An 18,111-nucleotide genomic window follows, 5' to 3' on the forward strand; every position below is an offset into this window, starting at 1 on the left:
TCAGTTTTGGGGTATTTTAGTACTTGTTGGCCACAGGGTGACTATTTTGCAGCTTTGAAAATTGTGAAGGCGATCATCAGCTTCAGTCCAATCAAAAGTAATATTAAAGTGTTTGTTTTTTTACATTCTTTTTCTGTGTAATTTAGATTTTTGTAGTTGCACATTTAGCTTGATAAGGGCTTCTAAAAAAAAGTACTAAATAAACACGCTTTATCTCTGGCAGTGCCAAACAAAGACGAGACCCCGGACACCGGAGACAACTCAGTATTAAGTGATCAGTGCAATGGTAAAGTTATTATCATTTCATTATTTTTTAAAGATCTGGATGGAATTGATTGAATGTCACCACCAATTCAGTTTTAATTCTTTCTTTTTTTTCCCAGGTAAATGCGCTCATAATTGTGTGGGTAATGATACCTGCGGCTGCTTCAAAGGCTACAAACTGAAGCCAGATGGAAAGAACTGTGAGGGTAAGAAGTTTTTATTTTGTTTTTATTTACTTACTCGATAAAAGATAAATAAAAAAATAAATAAATAAATAAAAAAGTTGTCGGACAAAAGGATTAGGTCACGCTTCTGAATCGCTTATTCATTGCCTATAGATACCACAAAATGGCGGCAAGGCATTTTAAATTAGACAAAGCAGTGGCCTGACTAACTAAAGCTCCTCCACTCAGCTCAACATAGGTGCCAAGATGCCAATGTTGGCGGCGAAACAAGATAAAAAAAATAAAATAAAATAATAAAAATTATAGTAGCCTGAGCAACAAAGTGAGTTTTTAAGCAAATAACAGATAGCTTCCCCCCCAAAAATCAGTTTGTAAATGCCAAACTGTAAGCTATATGCTTGAGTTTAGCATGAATACATCACATTAAAAAACGAATAACTCTGCCCTTCCCCCCCCACCCCCCACTACCCCCCACTACTTAACCAAAGTTTTAAAGTTCCTCTTCTCATCACACAGACATTAACGAGTGTGTGCTGGGTGCCGGCAACTGCCGAGTGGGCGAGCGCTGCATCAACACCGACGGATCTTTCCGCTGCCAGAGAGAGGTCAGCTGCGGAACCGGCTACGAACTGACGGACACCAACAACTGCAAAGGTCCGTTTTGCACACGGGGTTGATTTTTTTTTGGTGTGTGGCCCTTGTATGCTAAATATTTATCCCTTCAGATATTGACGAGTGCGAGACCGGCATCCATAACTGTGGCCCAGAGTTTGAATGCCAAAACACCCAGGGCTCATTCCGTTGTCTCCCTAAGGTCAAATGTGGTGCTGGTTTTATTCAGGACGCACTGGGAAACTGCATTGGTGAGTGTTATATTCATATGAATTATGCAAATAATAATAATAAGAGAGTCGAACAACACATTTTGATGCGATTCTTTGCGTGATCATAGTTAATTGGGTATAACCGTAATTTTTTTTTTTAATGTCTATAACAGAACACTGACATTTTGTTCACTCAAAACTGTACTTGAATTGACAACAATAGTTATTTTCTATCATTAAGAGCAACTACAGTCCAAAATTAACTTTATTTGGTGTTAATCAGAAGCAATTTAAAAGGTGGTAGGCTTGTGCCCGTGACTCACATTTAGTTTAGTGAGTACCTGTATTTGATTTTTGGATGGATCATGGTTGTTTAAAAAATATATTATTTTATTGAATTTTTACAGCACAATACTTACCATAATGCATTAAAAAAAAAAATCTTGCACAAAATAAATAAAACAAAAAAGTGAAAACTAATACTAAAACAAAACAAAAAAAGTCAAACAACTACAAGTAGATAGTAAAAAGTAGCAAACCTGCTCTGTAAACTAAGTTAAAAAAACAAAAAACGAAATTAGCTGTTAGCTGTCATGAAAATTCCATATGAGATTTTCATATTCATTTTCCTGACAGTTGTGTCGTGTCATCGATGTTGCAGATATCAATGAATGTGTTAGCCAGACGAGCCCATGTCAAAGGGGGCAGCTGTGCATGAACACAGTGGGCTCGTACACCTGCCAGAGGAACCCCGTCAATTGCGGAAGGGGCTACCACCTCAATGACGACGGCACACGCTGCACCGGTACGATGTTCAAAGGGTATCCATAATTATGTGCACGAAGAGGAGAACAAAGAATTTGAATAATGTCATTGTCATTAACCATCATTTTTTGTAACATTTTATTTGAAAGCATTTGCAATGCAAATAATAATTTTTGTTTTTGTTCTACATCTAAGACATCGACGAGTGCAAAGGCCCCGAAACGGTGTGCTCGGGTCACGGCTGCATCAACACAATGGGTTCCTACCATTGCGAGTGTGGCAACGGCTACAACTTCAACAGCATCAGTCGCCTCTGTGAGGGTAAGCGGGACGACAAGACAGAAGTACGACGGCCAGCCCCGCAGGCAACGCCTGACTGCCATGTGTGTGTGTTGTGTTGTAGATTTGAACGAATGCAGGCACTACCCCGGACGCCTGTGTGCGCACAAGTGCGACAACACGCCAGGGTCCTACAAGTGCAGCTGCACCACTGGCTTCAAGCTGTCCAGGGATGGCAGGAGCTGTGATGGTAACTCATTTATTTAGTATCATGGCTACTACGATCATTTGAATAATATTTTTCTCAAATTTAGGTCATACAAACAACTCCTCTTTGGCTTTAAGCATTAAAGTTATTACAAAAAACGGCCAGCAGGTGGCAGCAGAGTATAATAGATCAACCAGGGTCATGTTGCAACAAGCTCTTTTTGCCAGTGTTTTCAGCAGGTTTGTGAATAATGATGAAACTTCAAATTCTAATGCTAATTGCTGCAAAACAGAAACATATAGAAATATCGTTTTTTTTCTCCTGATGAAAGAAGAGACTAATCTTTCTTTTGGTAGGTTCCATGTTTTTATAGCAATAGAACAGAATATTCTGTGGGCCTTGCAAAATCAGTCAAAATCCAGTAAAACAGCCAAAAGCGAAGGGGGTTGGCTTCAGTGAAAATGGCTGGGAGTGAATGAGTTTTAAAGGGGACCCCCCCCCCCCAAATTTTTTGGGACAATAATATGTTATATGCAGCCCAACAAGTCTAAATACGGTATTTTGGTTAATAACGCGTTAGTGTAATATGAGTTAAGCAGCAAAATCCTACCGTTTTTATCAATATCAGAAGGCGGCCATTTTGCCACTTGCTGTAGAGTAGGGATGGGTACCAACCCAAATAATCCATACCACAAAAAGTACCGTCTTTGGTACCCATCCCTATTGTCAAGTGAAAATGACATCACAGTTGCTCAGGTTTCAGGTACCGACCAATCATAGCTCAGCTTCAGAAAACAGGTCATTTACATAATATTAGAAAATTTTTACCACAACTATTTAATCATTTTGTTAATATTTTTTAACTGTTGTTCTATAAGTTAAAAGGGTAACCAATATAATTAAAAACTTTAATAGAGTATGAATGAATATAAATCAGCCTACTACATAAAGACCACTTTGTATCTATTTTATTATTATTTATATTTTATTACGCAATCCTAACATCAGCATCTTTACCTGCGTAGATTTAAACGAGTGTGAAAGCAACCCCTGCAGTCAAGAATGTGCCAACGTGTACGGCTCGTACCAGTGTTACTGTCGCCGTGGTTACCAGCTCAGTGACACCGACGGGGTGACGTGTGAAGGTAAAAATGTGTATCCGCAAGTTACAACTGACATATTGGGAGCAAACGTAAAGATGCTCGCTTGGTTTTGGCTTGAAACTCTATGCAGACATAGACGAATGCGCGCTGCCCACCGGAGGCCACATCTGCTCCTACCGCTGCCACAACACGCCCGGAAGCTTCCACTGTTCCTGCCCAGTTAGCGGCTACACCTTAGCAGCCAACGGGCGCGGCTGTCAAGGTGATTCAGATAACGTTATGACGCCTACCATCATGTTCTCGGTGGACCATGACAATGGGTTCACATAAGGACTACCGCCGTCCAGCTTTTAAATCCTTTTTTTGTTTTTCATATTTCTCCTAGATATTGATGAATGTGTGGCAGGGACGCACACATGCGCGGAGAACCAGAGTTGCTTCAATGTGCAGGGAGGATTCCGTTGCCTGTCATTTGATTGTCCCAACAACTACCGCAGGGTCGGGGAAACGTAAGTGTACACATTTTAAATGTTGCTTTTATAGTGCATATTGTCCCTTTAAAGCGACACTAAGGAACTTTCAGTTGATGTTGATTATGGCGGCGCCATATGGACAAAAAGGGGTAATGATATGCCTGAAGGAAGACCACATTTCCCATGAGGTCAAGCGCATTGTGTCGTTTTTGAGCTCACGCTAGCGAGTGAAAGCTGGGCAAAGTGTTGATACTTGACTGTCCATTTATCCGGGTAGCTTCCCTTTTCCCTTTTTCTTTTTTGTCTCCTCAAAACCTTTCATTCGTTTTGCAGCTCCTGCCAGGAAAGCAGTAATCGTGCGTCGACATTCAAATTGTCTTCCGTCTTTGTAACGAATGGGCAAAGGGGGAAGTGACGTAAACCATAAAGCAGACACATTTGTAGTTTTTTTGTGTGGCAGTGTTCCTACCATCCTCCTCAAAGTTGCTTAGTGGCAGTAAAAATGATACAGAGCCCCTCAGGCCATGGCAAAGGTACCATTCAACTAGTTGTAAGTCGATATTTCATTCAAAGAGTTATGAAAATATTTTTATTAAGGTTGAAAAGTTCCTTAGTGCTACTTTAAAGTTTTTTAACAGATGACATTTAGCATCACATTTAGGCTAATGTGCTTTAAAAGCTGCAGTGTGTTACTTTTCTTGGTTGAGGAAAAACTCAGTGCCACTAAAGTCACTTTAGAGAAGATGACACCTCTAAAATGTTATTAATTATATTTTGCGTCGACCAGCGAAATTCCTGCGCTGGTGCACCGAAAATAATGTAATGGAAATGTTGGACTTAAAATGATGTATTTCCCTTCGCACCTGCCGCCCTCATTTTAAAAATGAATTTGAATTTCAACCTAGGAGGCGAGAGAAGCTAGCGCTGCACCTTTAAATTTGGATTCTTCTCGTTTGTCTTCATTTTTACAGGAAACATTGCTATATCAGAAAATCTGTAATTTTACAGGAATAACGCGATATACTTAAAAGAAAAATCCATATTACAGCAAAAGGGGTAACTATGAGAATAAGTTGTACTATTTGACCAGCTCAATGGACTGACTAGTTCAGTGGACTAGTGGTCGAAGAGGTTGTGAGTTCCCCGGCTGGGTCATACCAAAGGCTCTAAAAATGGGACCCATTTTCCTCCCTGCTTGACACTCAGCATTACGGCTTGGAATTGGAGAGTTAGATCACCAAATGATCCCGCGAGTGCAAGCCCCTGCTGCTGCTCACCGCTCCAGAGCGGATGGGTCAAATGCGGCAAACGAATTTCAACCCCACTGAGATGATTAGTGTGACAATCGGTGGTATTTTGAACTTTAACCTTTATTAGAAGGAAAAGAAGTTTCGGTTTTTGCAAGAATTCCAAACACGAGAAAATGTTCCACATCTGTGAGAATTCAAACGGCAACATTATTACCAGTGGCAAAGATTTTAGAGACAGAATTTAAAGACCCGATTTGCTAGTGTGTTTCCAATGCATTTTTGTCCACTTAAACGTGGTTTGAATGACCTACATGAAAACAAAAGAGTTTGAGTACTGCCACCAGCACACTATTTCTGCTTCTACGGATTTGATGTTAAGACAATTAATGATAATTACTACTATCAACACTAGCGTTTTACGGATACAGAGATTTTATTTTTATTTTTTAAAAGGGGTCTAGATGCTCCCATGCACATGTGAGAGGCTCTGCATGTTTAATTTGCGGAATGCTTAGGTCAGTACATTGGTTCTACCAGGATCTTCTAGAACAGTGATTCTCAAAGTGATACTCAGGCTCCCTCTAGTGGTGTGCGAAATAATTATTACAGGACATTTCAGTTGGATGACAGACAACACATTTGCATTTAATCTTTAAGCACTGTTTGCAAAGGTCCTAAAACATTCAATGGAATAAAAGTTCAATACAACTGAACTGTATTCAACAAGGCTTTGCACGATCAGGATTTCAAAGCCGATAACCGGATCATTGATCTGATCAGATGGACCGATATATTTAAACAACTTGTTTAGTTACTGTGCAGTTGACCCCCACTATTCACGGGAGAATGGGACTGGCCTGGCCCACGAATATCCAACATTTGCAGAACATTTACAGCCATTCAAATGCACTGGGAATGTTTTTTTTTTCTTTTTTAAATAAATCACTGATTACTGATTTTGTCTAAAATGCAAAATATCCATCGATCCGATCCAACCCATCAGATCGCTGCAAAGTCAACAAGCGTTTAACCAAACTTTGAGAAAAGCTCAAATCCAACTGAGGCTGTTATCACCAGTCATGAGCCTGCATGAGCCCACCTTGAACCCCCTTCTCAGGTGCTAGGCTGCCCTCCCACTGCATGCCATGCACGGCACATTGAATTCACATGGTCTCTTTCTCTCTCTCTCTGCTTGTTTTGTTCTCTCATTCCCCGTGACCCCCCCCTACCCACTCTATCCCACCCGTCTCTCTCTCCGCAGTCGATGCGAACGCTTGCTTTGCAATGAGTCTGTCGAGTGCCTGGCCATGCCGCTGAGAATAACCTACTACCACCTCACCTTCCCCACCAACATCCCCGTCTTCACCAACATCTTCCGCATGGGCCCCTCCCACACGGTGCCGGGCGACGACATCCGCATCGCCATCGCCTCGGGCAACGAGGGCGGCTTCTTCAAGGCGGAGAAAGTCGCCACCGGCGGCGTCATGTCCGTGGCGAGGCCCTTCGGCGGCCCGCGGGACTTTGAGCTGTCCGTGGAGCTGGGGCTGCGTCGCTACGGCACCCTCAGCACCTACTTGGCCAAAGTGCTGGTGTTCGTCACAGAGGACGAGCCCCGCGTCGTTTATAACCCGCTGCTCGAATAAGGACAGCAGCTCGTTTGATGATGTCTTATCTTTACGGCACTGTAGTCAGAGAATGAAGTCAGTTTGTCAGAATATGTATTCTTTATTAGTTGGACTATAACTAGTATAAGAGAATTTAATAGAATAAAGTTGCAGTTTTCAGAGGAAAAAAGATATCAAATTTAGCTTGAATAAATTTGCGATTTTACAAGAAAAAGGTTTTACTATTATGACAATAAAGTCGTCATTTTACACGCATTAGGTAGTCATTTTTATATAGTCGTCATGATGATTAAAAGTTGACATTTTGCAAGAATAAAGTCATAATATTTATAACAAAGCCGTACTAGAGTGAGAAACAGTTGCGATTTTGCTAGAATAAAGTCTGAATTGCAATTTTGGAAGTATAAAGACAAAGTTTGATGAGAAAAAAAGTCATGTTATAGGGAAAGTGGCACATAAACAGAATAAAGTTGTAATTTTATGAGGCTAAAGTCTGAATTTTATGACAATAAATATGTAATATGATGAAGAAAAAAGTCTTAATTTCGTAATAACTGGATCACAATTTTGCCAGACTTAAGTCCTGATGTTACAATTTTTTGGGGTAAATTTAGCAAGAAACGTGTTTGTACACGAATAAAGTTAGCAAACATCTTATGAAAAAAATAGTTGTAATTTTACGAGATGCGATGAGTTGAGAAAAGTTAAAATTTTGAAGGAATAAAGTAGAAGTTTTATGAAAATAGTAAGTCATTGTATTTTAAGAAAAAAAAATACTTTTACAAGACTGAAGAGAGTCATTTTATAGCACAAAGAGCATCATTTATGATAATCTAGTTGTAAAATGAGAATAAGAAAATCCTCATAAATCCTGAGAATAGGCTACAGTTGTAGTTTTACACAGAAAAAAGTTGTATCGTAATTTTGCCAATAAAGTTTTTAGTTTTTCAGAATGACTTTGCGGTGTAATATGAGAACAAACTTTTCTGTTTAAGAAAATGGTGATGATGGTAATAATGAAAAAGAAAACATAGCATGATTAGCATAATTTTGCACTAATATTTTTTATTTTACAAAATTAAATATATTTTTTTTCAGTAAATTGATCATATTAAGGGATAAGAGAATAAATGTGCACAACAATAACCTACATTTGTATCTGTACCTGAGAAACTAGTCTTACTCCCATAACCTAATGACATTTTTTTTTCATTTTTATATTTTGCCCCAGTAATTTTCCATTTTCTAATTGTCAATATGATCATCAAAGTATGAATCAAAATAGTAGAATTTTCTTTGTAAAGGTAAATTGAGTTTGCTTTAGGGCATAGTATACTTTATTTTTATCTAGTTAAGGTAAAAAAAAACACTTGCAACATGTTAGTAGATAATCACCATATTTTATATAACCCGTGGTTGCTACCTAAACTTTTAAAATAAACTAGGTCCACTTGAAAGTATCATGTATGAAGCAGGGCACAACGACACCAGCTAGGTGGCGCACTTGGTTAGGGTAAATCCTAAAACCAGTTGGCCTGTCTAGTCTACAACATGGACCACTTTGACTAATGGTTGCATGTTAAAAGTCAGATGATTTATGGTACGCGATGGTTTATGTGTTGGCTCAGCCGTTTTGTAATAAAACAGAAATACGGCAACTATAGAGCGCTCCTTTGTGATGATGTCAGATTAAATTAAACACAGCAAAGTGCAGCGAGGCCAAATCACACAGACATCATCGTTAATCATGTGGAAATACTTTTTTTTTTTTTTTTTAAATATACAACTCCATTAACAGTCAAACTTATAGTAGATAACTACACTTATTTGGACTTTTCTGATGCAATTTAACTCGTTAATTTGGCATTCTAAACTCCTTATGAACTGTCCCAGTCAAAGTGTTAACATTCTTATCTGTTTTGCAAGTATATTTAATGACAAATAAGGATGGGTAATAATCACGATGCATTTTTAACAGTCACACAAGTTTAACATAAAATGAATTGCTAAACATTAAATCACACGAACTTGTGACCACACAAGTGACAAATACAATGGAGGGCAGCTAGCGGTGAGTGTGATAAGCTAACGCAACAGTCTCTACATCTTCACCCTGTGCTCACGCGTCACAAGAAAACAGATGGACTCAAATGCACAACACCACGATAGATTTAAATTGAAGCTCTTTTTTCACAAAAAGCAGATCCACACTGTCGCCATCTGAGAGCCGCATTGGGAATAAGAAGTAGAGAAAGCCACCAAAACGTTGTTAACGTTGGACTAAAGTGTTTAATTTGTTCCGTTAGCTTAGCACGCACATGAGAAGGTTAGCTTAGTAAGCAGCAGTAAAATTAGTCGCTTTTCTTTCCACTGTGGATAAAGAACATACTTGTATGCCTGTAACTATTGTTTGCATTCGTTAGTTAATGCTAACTACTATATAACTTCCACGACTTTGAGGCTAGTTTCATTAGTTTGCCTACAGGCATTTGCTATTGTGTGTTAGCATTAAGCTAGTGGACTGTTGTAAGACAAGGTTGTGTTGCTTGATTGATTTAAATACACAACATGTAATTATTTTTACATTTAGCTTCACTGTAAAATTAAACTGGGAGTGGTCATTAAACATCTTGACGCTTCTTTTTTGGAAGACTTATTCACTGCCAAACTGCTGTTTGTTGTGAAGTTTGCTACCATCATCGTGTGCTCTTGATTAATATTTTTTTAATCACTATTTAAGACAAGAAATTGATTATTATTATTTTTTTTAAACATGAGCACGCCAGCCCCGAAAAAAACTTGTCAGTCAGGTTCCTCGTAAGTCAAGTTTTCTTTAATCCTTTAATGGTGGCTGAAATTAACCCGAGTGAGATGCTGATGTCGCTTCGGACGGACTAAATTGGTACGAAAATGTACAACGCTTGAATGCACTAGATTTATAAATAGCTTGTCATATACAGTACATGTGGCTTAAAAAAGTATAAATTCAGATGCCGTCACGCATCACGTCCTTGTTTCCGAACAGGAGCAGGGGATATCCTTAAAATAAGAACCTAGTGGTGCACAGACGGTTTTTTTTTTTTTTATGTCTTCCGCTCTGACTTTTGAGTTATAGGACTTTGGGATCTGGACAATTTGTGGTCCAGTAACATCGTTGCGCTCCAAATGAATGATGCCCTGCCGTGTTTGTGTTGGGACGTTATCAACTTAGCAGCTATAAATAATAATTACCAAAAATAATAAAAAAAGGCCTGAGGCTTGACCAGAGGAGTTCCGTCCAAGAAAGTCTTGTTTTTCTTTCTGGTCTGCGAGTATCGGGGGGTTTTCCACGTAAGGATCGGGAACACATAGACACACTCATACAAAAAAAGCATGTTAGCATTCGCATGTGGACAAACAGACGTAAAGTCGTTAAAAAGACGCTGTAATTAGCCGGCTAGCCCTGCCGTTGACCGTGCATGCGTAAAAGGGCGGTTCATCCTCGGTCATTATCTTCTCATCAAATCATCTCGCCACCTCAAAAGGGCTTCCACCCCGGCCTCCAGAGAGCTTGGTTCGGGTCTCGCTGCAGCTCAGCCCGTGCTGGTGTAAAAAGCAGGAGAACATTTTGTGGGTTTGGCCCAAGCTATAGCAAAACTTGGAACCAGCCGCTAATTGCTAATGACAAGCCCCTACCTGCTGGTGGCTGGCCGTCTTGTACGGGGGCTTTTGCGTCAAGTTCTCTGTAAAAAAAAAAAAAAAAAAGCAACCCAGCCCAGTCCAGACCAACATGAACCGGTCTAAACCTACAGGCCCCATAGGTCCCCAAAGGAGAACCACACATAGGGCTATAACTGCACCAAACACGGCAATTTGGTTGTTTTTTATGAGCCAATATGCAGTGGTTCAAGCACAAGGTCCAACGTTTTGAAGCTTGTAAAACTGCGTTTGATTAAAAAAAACAAAAAAACATCAGGCACATTTGCATCCATCTATCCATCCATCAATCATTAAATCTACGATCTTAGGGTTAGGGTTATCCATTTATCTATCTATATATCTATATATATATATATATATATATATATATATATATGTATTAAATGAGAAGGTGTGTCCAAACTTTTAGCCTGTACTGTGTGTGTGTATGCGATCTAGCCATCCGTCCGTCCGTCCGTCCGTCCGTCCATCATTGGCTGTACAACCAAATGTACAGTATTTGAGACCATACTTTTTGATGACTATGCATTAGCATTAGCGTTAGCATTAGCGCTTTAGGTTCAGAGGCGGCCTTCAAGTAATTTACCTAATAGGACAACCGTCCTTAGGGAACATCCCAGATCCCACCACACTGCCTCCTACTGCAGTACTACGGTAACAAATATATTACAGTAAGCGTTTTCTTTTTCAAATTGCTGCAGTATTAAAAAAAAATATATGTAACAATTTTAGCTCCATTTCAAAGTTGTTTCCACAAAAATATCCCCCAGCACTACTTCAGGTGGCATTAACTTTGGAAGCATCCATCCCAATCCGACCTGTCACTGATTAGGCCGTGGAATAAACAAACCTTTAAATAATAGGATGAGAGCTGCATTTGGAGAAAGGCTGGGGAGTTGTCTGTCACAATTTGGGAGGCTTTTGAAACACTCCCTTGGCCCATAAATTTTCCCCGAGAGATTATAGGGATGTAAAGCCGGGGATGCCCCCAAGATTCCAAATATTCTGGATCATTCTTTGTGAATGTCATCATTCATCTCCCGCTCCAGTGCATCGGCGGCAACGTGAGTCTCCGCGAGCTGGAAGGATTTACTTCCCGCATGAGCTTTTGCTGTTTTCCTTCCTAATCAGACAGATTTTAAATGTGTTTTTTCCCATTTGATGCTAAAGTAATATTTTTTGGAATTTAGTCATTTGGAGGAACTTTATACAATGCAACTTCTAATGTCAAATGTAATATAGTCTGTGAAGCTATGGGCAGATTTCTTTGTATTAAAATGTATTGTCCCCAAATAGAAATTGAAAAAACTTTAAAAGAGAAAGACAAAAGAAAAAAAATAATAATAAAAAAAAAGAAAAAAGAAAAAGAAAAAAGAAAAAAAAGAAATTGAAAAAATATGTTCAAAACTTAGATAACTGACATAACTAGAGGAAGTCAACCTTAAACATTTCTTGACAACAATATGTTATACGTGACCTCACTCGTCTAAACATGACATTCTGATGAATATTACATTTGTGAAATAAGAGTTATTGAGCAAAATCCAGCCGTTTTTATCCATCTCAGAAAGCGGCCATTTTGTTTTTATCTTATTTCATAAGCATCTCATACAGTTCAGTAGCTTACGGTATAAACTCATACAGGGAGAAAGCGGCATACTGTCACATACGTTGTGTTACGAGAAGTTATGTAGGATATTTATGAATGAAGAAAGAAAGCATTTTCGAGTTTTATACTCGAGTAAATTGTGTCATACCATTCACGGTCTGTGTTTACAAAGAGGTCGCCATTGTAGAGTGACGTCACATTGTAGTCCGTCGGTGAAGTTGGCGTACTTTTTTTCCCCCCGATTTTGCAAGTAGAATTTCCGAGTTCAAGTGAGCGTTCCCGTACACACTTCCTGGTTTGAAGTCAGAAAAGTCTGACTTCCGACCATCCTCGAATGTAGCGTTAGACCCACTGAACTAAGTTCTCATGATGTGCAAAATTTTGGTCTGCAGTAATTCCAAATTGTTTGACGATAGATGCATTTGTGTGTTTTTCCCGTGTATTTGTTTTGCCCTCCAGATCGTCACAGCTCGAACGCTCCGACCCAATACGATGCATCAAGTCTTGCCTGCCCAATGACGTCGCCTGCATCATGGAAGACACGCACTCTGTGTCCAACACTTTTATCTCTCTGCCCACCTTCAGAGAGTTTACGAGGCCGGAGGGTACGTACTGCTTCAAATCATTTTTTTTTTTTAAGGCTCGCCACATAGATCACAAAGCGCAGCAAATGTGCTGTCCGTTTGTTAGTCAGCAACATTTCCTGATTTCATGAAGGGTGACGCCAGGATGACCCGACGCTACCATTTGTGTTATATTATGACTCAATCACAATAAGATCTGATAAATTACTCCAAATTTGTGCATAAAGCTTCTTGGAACTTGACGGCTAACCCCAAAAAAGAAACAGCAAAAACATGTTTTTGTTAGTTTATTACATGGCGTACAGTTCAACCCAACACAAAGTTTGTGTCACTGTTGTCATGACTAATATTATTTATTTGTTTTTTTGTGTCCCTGACCGCCAATCGTCAAGTCGCCGTTCCTTAATTCTTCGGCATGGTTGTGTTACATGCCATCTTGGCTTGCAATAAGTAACCAGCGCAATCACTGGCATACCACGTCAGCCTGCAATTGGCCCGCATGTGGAGTCTGTTTATGAGTGTGTTAACATGAGAGGGAGACTTGTCATTGCTCATAAAGTACAAGCGGGGATGTGCTGGAGGCCTTTGGAGCCTTCCCGTGACCTTTCCGTAATGGATCTAAATGTTTTTTTTTCTGTGTGTTTTCCCGGCCACAGAGATCGTTTTCCTAAGAACCACTGTGTCGGCTTACGGCTCCTACCGCTTGGGCAGCTACGACGTCAAGTTCACCATCCTGGAGGGCAACGTGGACAACGCCTTTGACATTATCAAGCGTGTGGAGAACGGAGTGTATGTGGGTGGGTGACACATTTTGTCAGCATTCATATCGGATTGTATGCATTTTCAGGCAAATCTCCAAATTGTAACGCAATCATATTAGGTCTGTTTCTTTCAAATTGTTTTAATTTGCCCAAAAAAATTTCACACATCAACGGCGTCATAAAAGCAGTAAGCCCCCTTTATTCGAGTTAAACCACAAGATGGCGCCAACATCCCTGTTTCATAGGAAAGTAGTACAATAGTGTGAAGGGAAAATGTTGAAGTAACACATCTTGACTGATAAACAGAACTAAGTCTAGCCTGGATTGTCTTGGCCACATCATACACGAGCACTCAGTTATTTTTTTTCTGAATTAAATCTTCTGTGAGTAATTTTAAGGGAAATATTGTACATTCACAATTCAGTCCCCACAGTTCAGAGGATGAACAATTCGAACTTTGAACACTTTGCAGGAACGAATTATGTTCAAACTCCGAGGTACCACTGTCGTTAGAATTATAATATTATTATAAAATATTTAGGCCCATTTAACACGGGCATTTTAACAAAGCACAATATAAATTGAATTGCGTTCACACCAGACATCAGAGACATGGCCCATGTATGTAAAAATTATGTAGACAAATTTCTTTGAAACGCTATAATTATGCAAGTTTATTAAATTATTCATTTGTAAATTAAAAAAGGGTCAAATATATACATTTAAGTGACTCAAAATTAGTATTAAATTTTTTTTTTCTCGTTTGCGATTATGACGATTTTGTAATTGTGGAGTATAATAGAAATTGTAATTGAATTTAGATTAATTGCACAACCCCAGAAGAAGCCAAATGCTTTTACTTACACTTCATGTCCTTCAGTCGCTGTCGTTGATTGCTTGAAGTTTAGACCAATTTCGGAATGTTTCCACTGTATTTTCTTGAAATCATATTCTCATGTTCCTATTGAGAAGGGACAAAAGCAAATGTGACTTTAAGTGAATGTGATACAGGTCGTTACGGTCACTGCAGTGTGGCGGCATCATTTAACTGTCATCATGGTCGTGCGGCCATCGGAAACTTGTCCTCATAGTGGTTGGTGAAGCGAGCAGACAAAGGCACGTTTCTGTGTCCCGCCAAATATTTGGCATCGGCGTTCATAGCCTTGCGGTTAAAATGGAGTAAGATTTAATATAGTTGATTTTTGCAAAACTATTCCTTCCATGGACAGCAATGATGCTTGGTATTGCACATTTGATATTTATTTTAGTTGCCGTGTCAGTGAAGGCCACGCTCATCCTTTATCTGTTATAAAGCGAGCCACGGCCTCTTAAGGATAAAGCTGCCGTGAGGCCAAGGATGACACATTGCTAGGCACTTTGTTTGTTTTGCTTTGTGTGCTCAGTTGCAGGCCGCGGGTAGTGGAAGGCCTTCCTCCCCTTGATGGATGGATGGCCTGTCAGCATGCACATCTGTCTTGAGAGAATGTGACTGGTTCAGGCTCTATTGTGGCTGCACACAACTATGTATGTGTCTTGTACACTTGTGAAGAAACAGATGTGCGCTAACTGGCTCAAGACAGAGCCCTGTATTATCGGCGTCGAAGTATATGTTGCTTGTTTCATGGCTCCCCCTACAGGCGTTGTGACGAACTTGTACTCCTCTAAGTCCATTGTTCAGTCTTTATGACCCACTGTACTAAAAGTTGAACATTTAACAATGCAGGCGTGAGCCACAATAACGTTTAATTTATTGTGTCCACCAAAAAAAAAAAAAAGCCTCAACCGCCATGACGGGTAGGGACTCTAAAACCTACGAGCTACTGCTATGCCATTGCCAACAAGTGTTAAGTGTTGTTAAGAACCCTGTGAAATTTGAATGATTAAAATAAAAGTAAATAAAATGAGGCTTTGTTCTGTGCTACAGAGAGAGCATGTCCACTGAATCCATTGAAACCTCACACTGCTCAACTGTCATCTCTCAATCAAATTCCACAGATTGTTCTAACCCTTTCCGACATGTTTGAGCTGCAAAAAAAATATCAGCTTTAAGCTGAATAATGACTTTGATCTGATCTGTTCTGTAAATTGTGGCATCTAGAGAATAATGCTAGTTATGGCGTAGGCAGAACAAGCTAACTACATAGCAGTAGAAACGAGCCAAATAATTATAACTAAGGAACCTTTCTAACCTGGCAATAGCCAAATTGATAATTGTGATTAACTCAAGGGAGTTCTTCACATTATCAATCTGGGACTGCTCCACGGTGATTTGCCCGGGAAGGGCGGGACATTCTGTACAATACTTAAAGCTGATTGGATGATGCGGCATCTTGTGCATGTTTGTTTTGACCAATCACGGCAACGGATGAAAATGTCATCCTCGGTTTAATCTTAGGAAGAAGAAAAAAAAAAAGCAAGAACATGCCTCTCACTTGTTTAACATTCAACAAGGAAACTGTGAGTAATTCACGCTGCATGTTCCGCCCTAAACAACGCCTGATTGGTTCAACCTAAAAAAGGTCGGTTGCGAAGTATCAGCGGGAGCAGTACAAAATGGATTCACATAGTATTTGTGGACAAATTCAGCTTTCTGGCAAGGTTAGAACTTGTCTGCAATTTTGCCGGATATCCACTTTTAAAAGTGCATTACTAGGCAAAGAAAAAAAAAATCTGTAAAACTGAAATGGTGAAAAACACTTTCTCCAAAATTTAGTGCTAGCGTGTCAGTCTTTACACGTTTACATCAATTATCACATACTGTGTAATGTATGCATACTGCATTTAGAAATAAATCTCAGATTTCACTTAACAGTCTTTTTACCTCCTTGTCAATGCTACAATCAGCTCAAGGGATCTGATGCCTTGCAGTGCTTTGTTTTACGACTTTGCTACTACCGAGTGGTCTTTTCCCCCAAAATTTGGATTGCATTCCACATTTTTCAACTTTGTTCCACTATTTGTTTTTGCAAACGCTGCAAGTCTCTTCAAGGAATTGTCTTTTGGGGATGTAATCATCCCTTGCTGGTGTTTTACATTTGCTACAACACCAAACATTTTTATTCAATAGATAAAGGAAAGAGCGGCGGGAAAAAAAAATACACGCAGAAGAAAGTAATCCTGGCCACTTAGCTTCATGTGGTCGGATGTATTGTTCCGATTCCTCCAGGCAAGGCCTCAGTGTCTCGCCGAACATTCGAGCACTTAGAGTGACAACCACATGAAAGGCCTGTTTGTGCGGGGCCCCTGTCGGATGCTTATTGGATGCAGCTCTCGCATGTTGACACCAGTTGCCCATCACCAAATATCGGATGGATGTTGCTTTGATTTAGCGAGCTGGCACTTCGGAGCGCAGATGCGGCGGGTTACGTAAGCACTGCATGAGACTCATTGACGTGTCACTTAAGGAAGCTCGGTTTCCAGTATCTCCCGTGCCTCACTGGGATGCGGAGCGTTGCAGACTTCGAGGCTCCACTAACGAACAAGTGCATAAAATCAAGCTCACTTTGTCCGTTATTTTTGGATCCTTCTTTGTTTCTAAAATGGGACAAAGGAGGCAATTAGGAATTCCCGGGATTCATTGCTAACATAAAACGGCGCTTCTCAAAGGCTTCGATTGGCTGCCGGTCTTTTCTGTTCTGCTCTCTTGCTTAAAACAAGTCAGCTGCACAAGCACGCGTTGGACGTCAGCGCAGCGGCGGCGCTCTTTCCGAGCCCACCGTCATCCATCTCTGGCTCTCCCAGCGCTGTCGCTTTGGGACGACGACCCTGACATCTGTACAAACACAAAAGGCCCTTGAGCTTTTAGAAACACTTACCAACACCCGTGACAACCACGGTCTAGGAGTCGACTACACAAAAACCATTCAGGTGAACACAATGCTGATCCGCCTCAAAGTGGATTTCCAAAGGCCGGCTCATGGGCCATTTCAGCTCAATTTCTTTAGTGTGAGACATGGGATTAGTTATTGTTTGCTAAATTTTGCTTCATCCCTCCCCAAATACTTTGAAAACATTTAAACTTGCAAATTGCAAGCAAGGAAGGCAAGACTTGCCTTCCGACTACTTCTATTCTTTCTTCATTGTATTTTTAGCAGTCTGGATGCCATGTAGCACTATGCTGCCTCTCACAGGTCAGTCTTGGTAATACAGCTTGTTGTAAGTGGAGCTCTTGTTTCGTGTGTACATTAGAAGAGCACATTTGCTCGTCTCGTATTGGGATCTTTTAAATTTTAAAAACTCAGTTAAGATGTAAAGAAGTTTGTACCCTGTTCATCTACGATGGATGGGCAAACAAACAACAACTTATTTTCTTTTCGCTTCTGTTAACCATTTTGGCCTTGGCATGAGGTCTGACCCGTTAGCTTTCGCTTTTACTCTCCGCTATTGCCTTGTGTCTACGCTCATCTATTCCGGTCTATAAGATCCTTCCCAATGCCAAGATCCCTGGCCCGTCATACTTGGAAAGACAAACAGTGGAGGAAG

The 18,111-nt window shown here is 40.1% G+C and overlaps 1 protein-coding gene and 1 long non-coding RNA gene across 4 annotated transcripts in view; one reads left to right on the forward strand and one right to left on the reverse strand.

Annotated features, from left to right (window-relative positions):
• fbln1 (fibulin 1) overlaps positions 1-18,111 on the forward strand; it is a 34,383-nt gene that overhangs the window by 9,360 nt on the left and 6,912 nt on the right. The window contains exons 5-16 of one of the 2 annotated variants that reach the window (XM_086074232.1): positions 224-286; positions 384-470; positions 966-1,103; positions 1,175-1,312; positions 1,935-2,078; positions 2,234-2,359; positions 2,442-2,567; positions 3,551-3,670; positions 3,759-3,890; positions 4,014-4,137; positions 12,744-12,889; positions 13,525-13,665. In XM_086074232.1, the coding sequence (XP_085930358.1) occupies positions 224-286; positions 384-470; positions 966-1,103; positions 1,175-1,312; positions 1,935-2,078; positions 2,234-2,359; positions 2,442-2,567; positions 3,551-3,670; positions 3,759-3,890; positions 4,014-4,137; positions 12,744-12,889; positions 13,525-13,665 (1,485 nt within the window). Of the gene's footprint in view, positions 1-223; positions 287-383; positions 471-965; positions 1,104-1,174; positions 1,313-1,934; positions 2,079-2,233; positions 2,360-2,441; positions 2,568-3,550; positions 3,671-3,758; positions 3,891-4,013; positions 4,138-6,612; positions 9,603-12,743; positions 12,890-13,524; positions 13,666-18,111 lie in introns of those variants that run through there. The other variant, XM_086074233.1, reaches the window with a different exon arrangement.
• Positions 14,401-18,111, reverse strand: part of LOC147175068 (uncharacterized) — a 70,033-nt gene continuing 66,322 nt past the window's right edge. For both annotated transcript variants that reach the window (XR_015094640.1, XR_015094638.1), the window contains one exon: positions 14,401-14,590. This is a non-coding gene — a long non-coding RNA (uncharacterized LOC147175068). The remainder of the gene's footprint in view (positions 14,591-18,111) is intronic.

Source organism: Leptonotus elevatus, chromosome 4, assembly GCF_054856555.1.
Source record: "Leptonotus elevatus isolate MCC_2025b chromosome 4, RoL_Lele_1.0, whole genome shotgun sequence".
Lineage (NCBI taxonomy): Eukaryota > Metazoa > Chordata > Actinopteri > Syngnathiformes > Syngnathidae > Leptonotus > Leptonotus elevatus.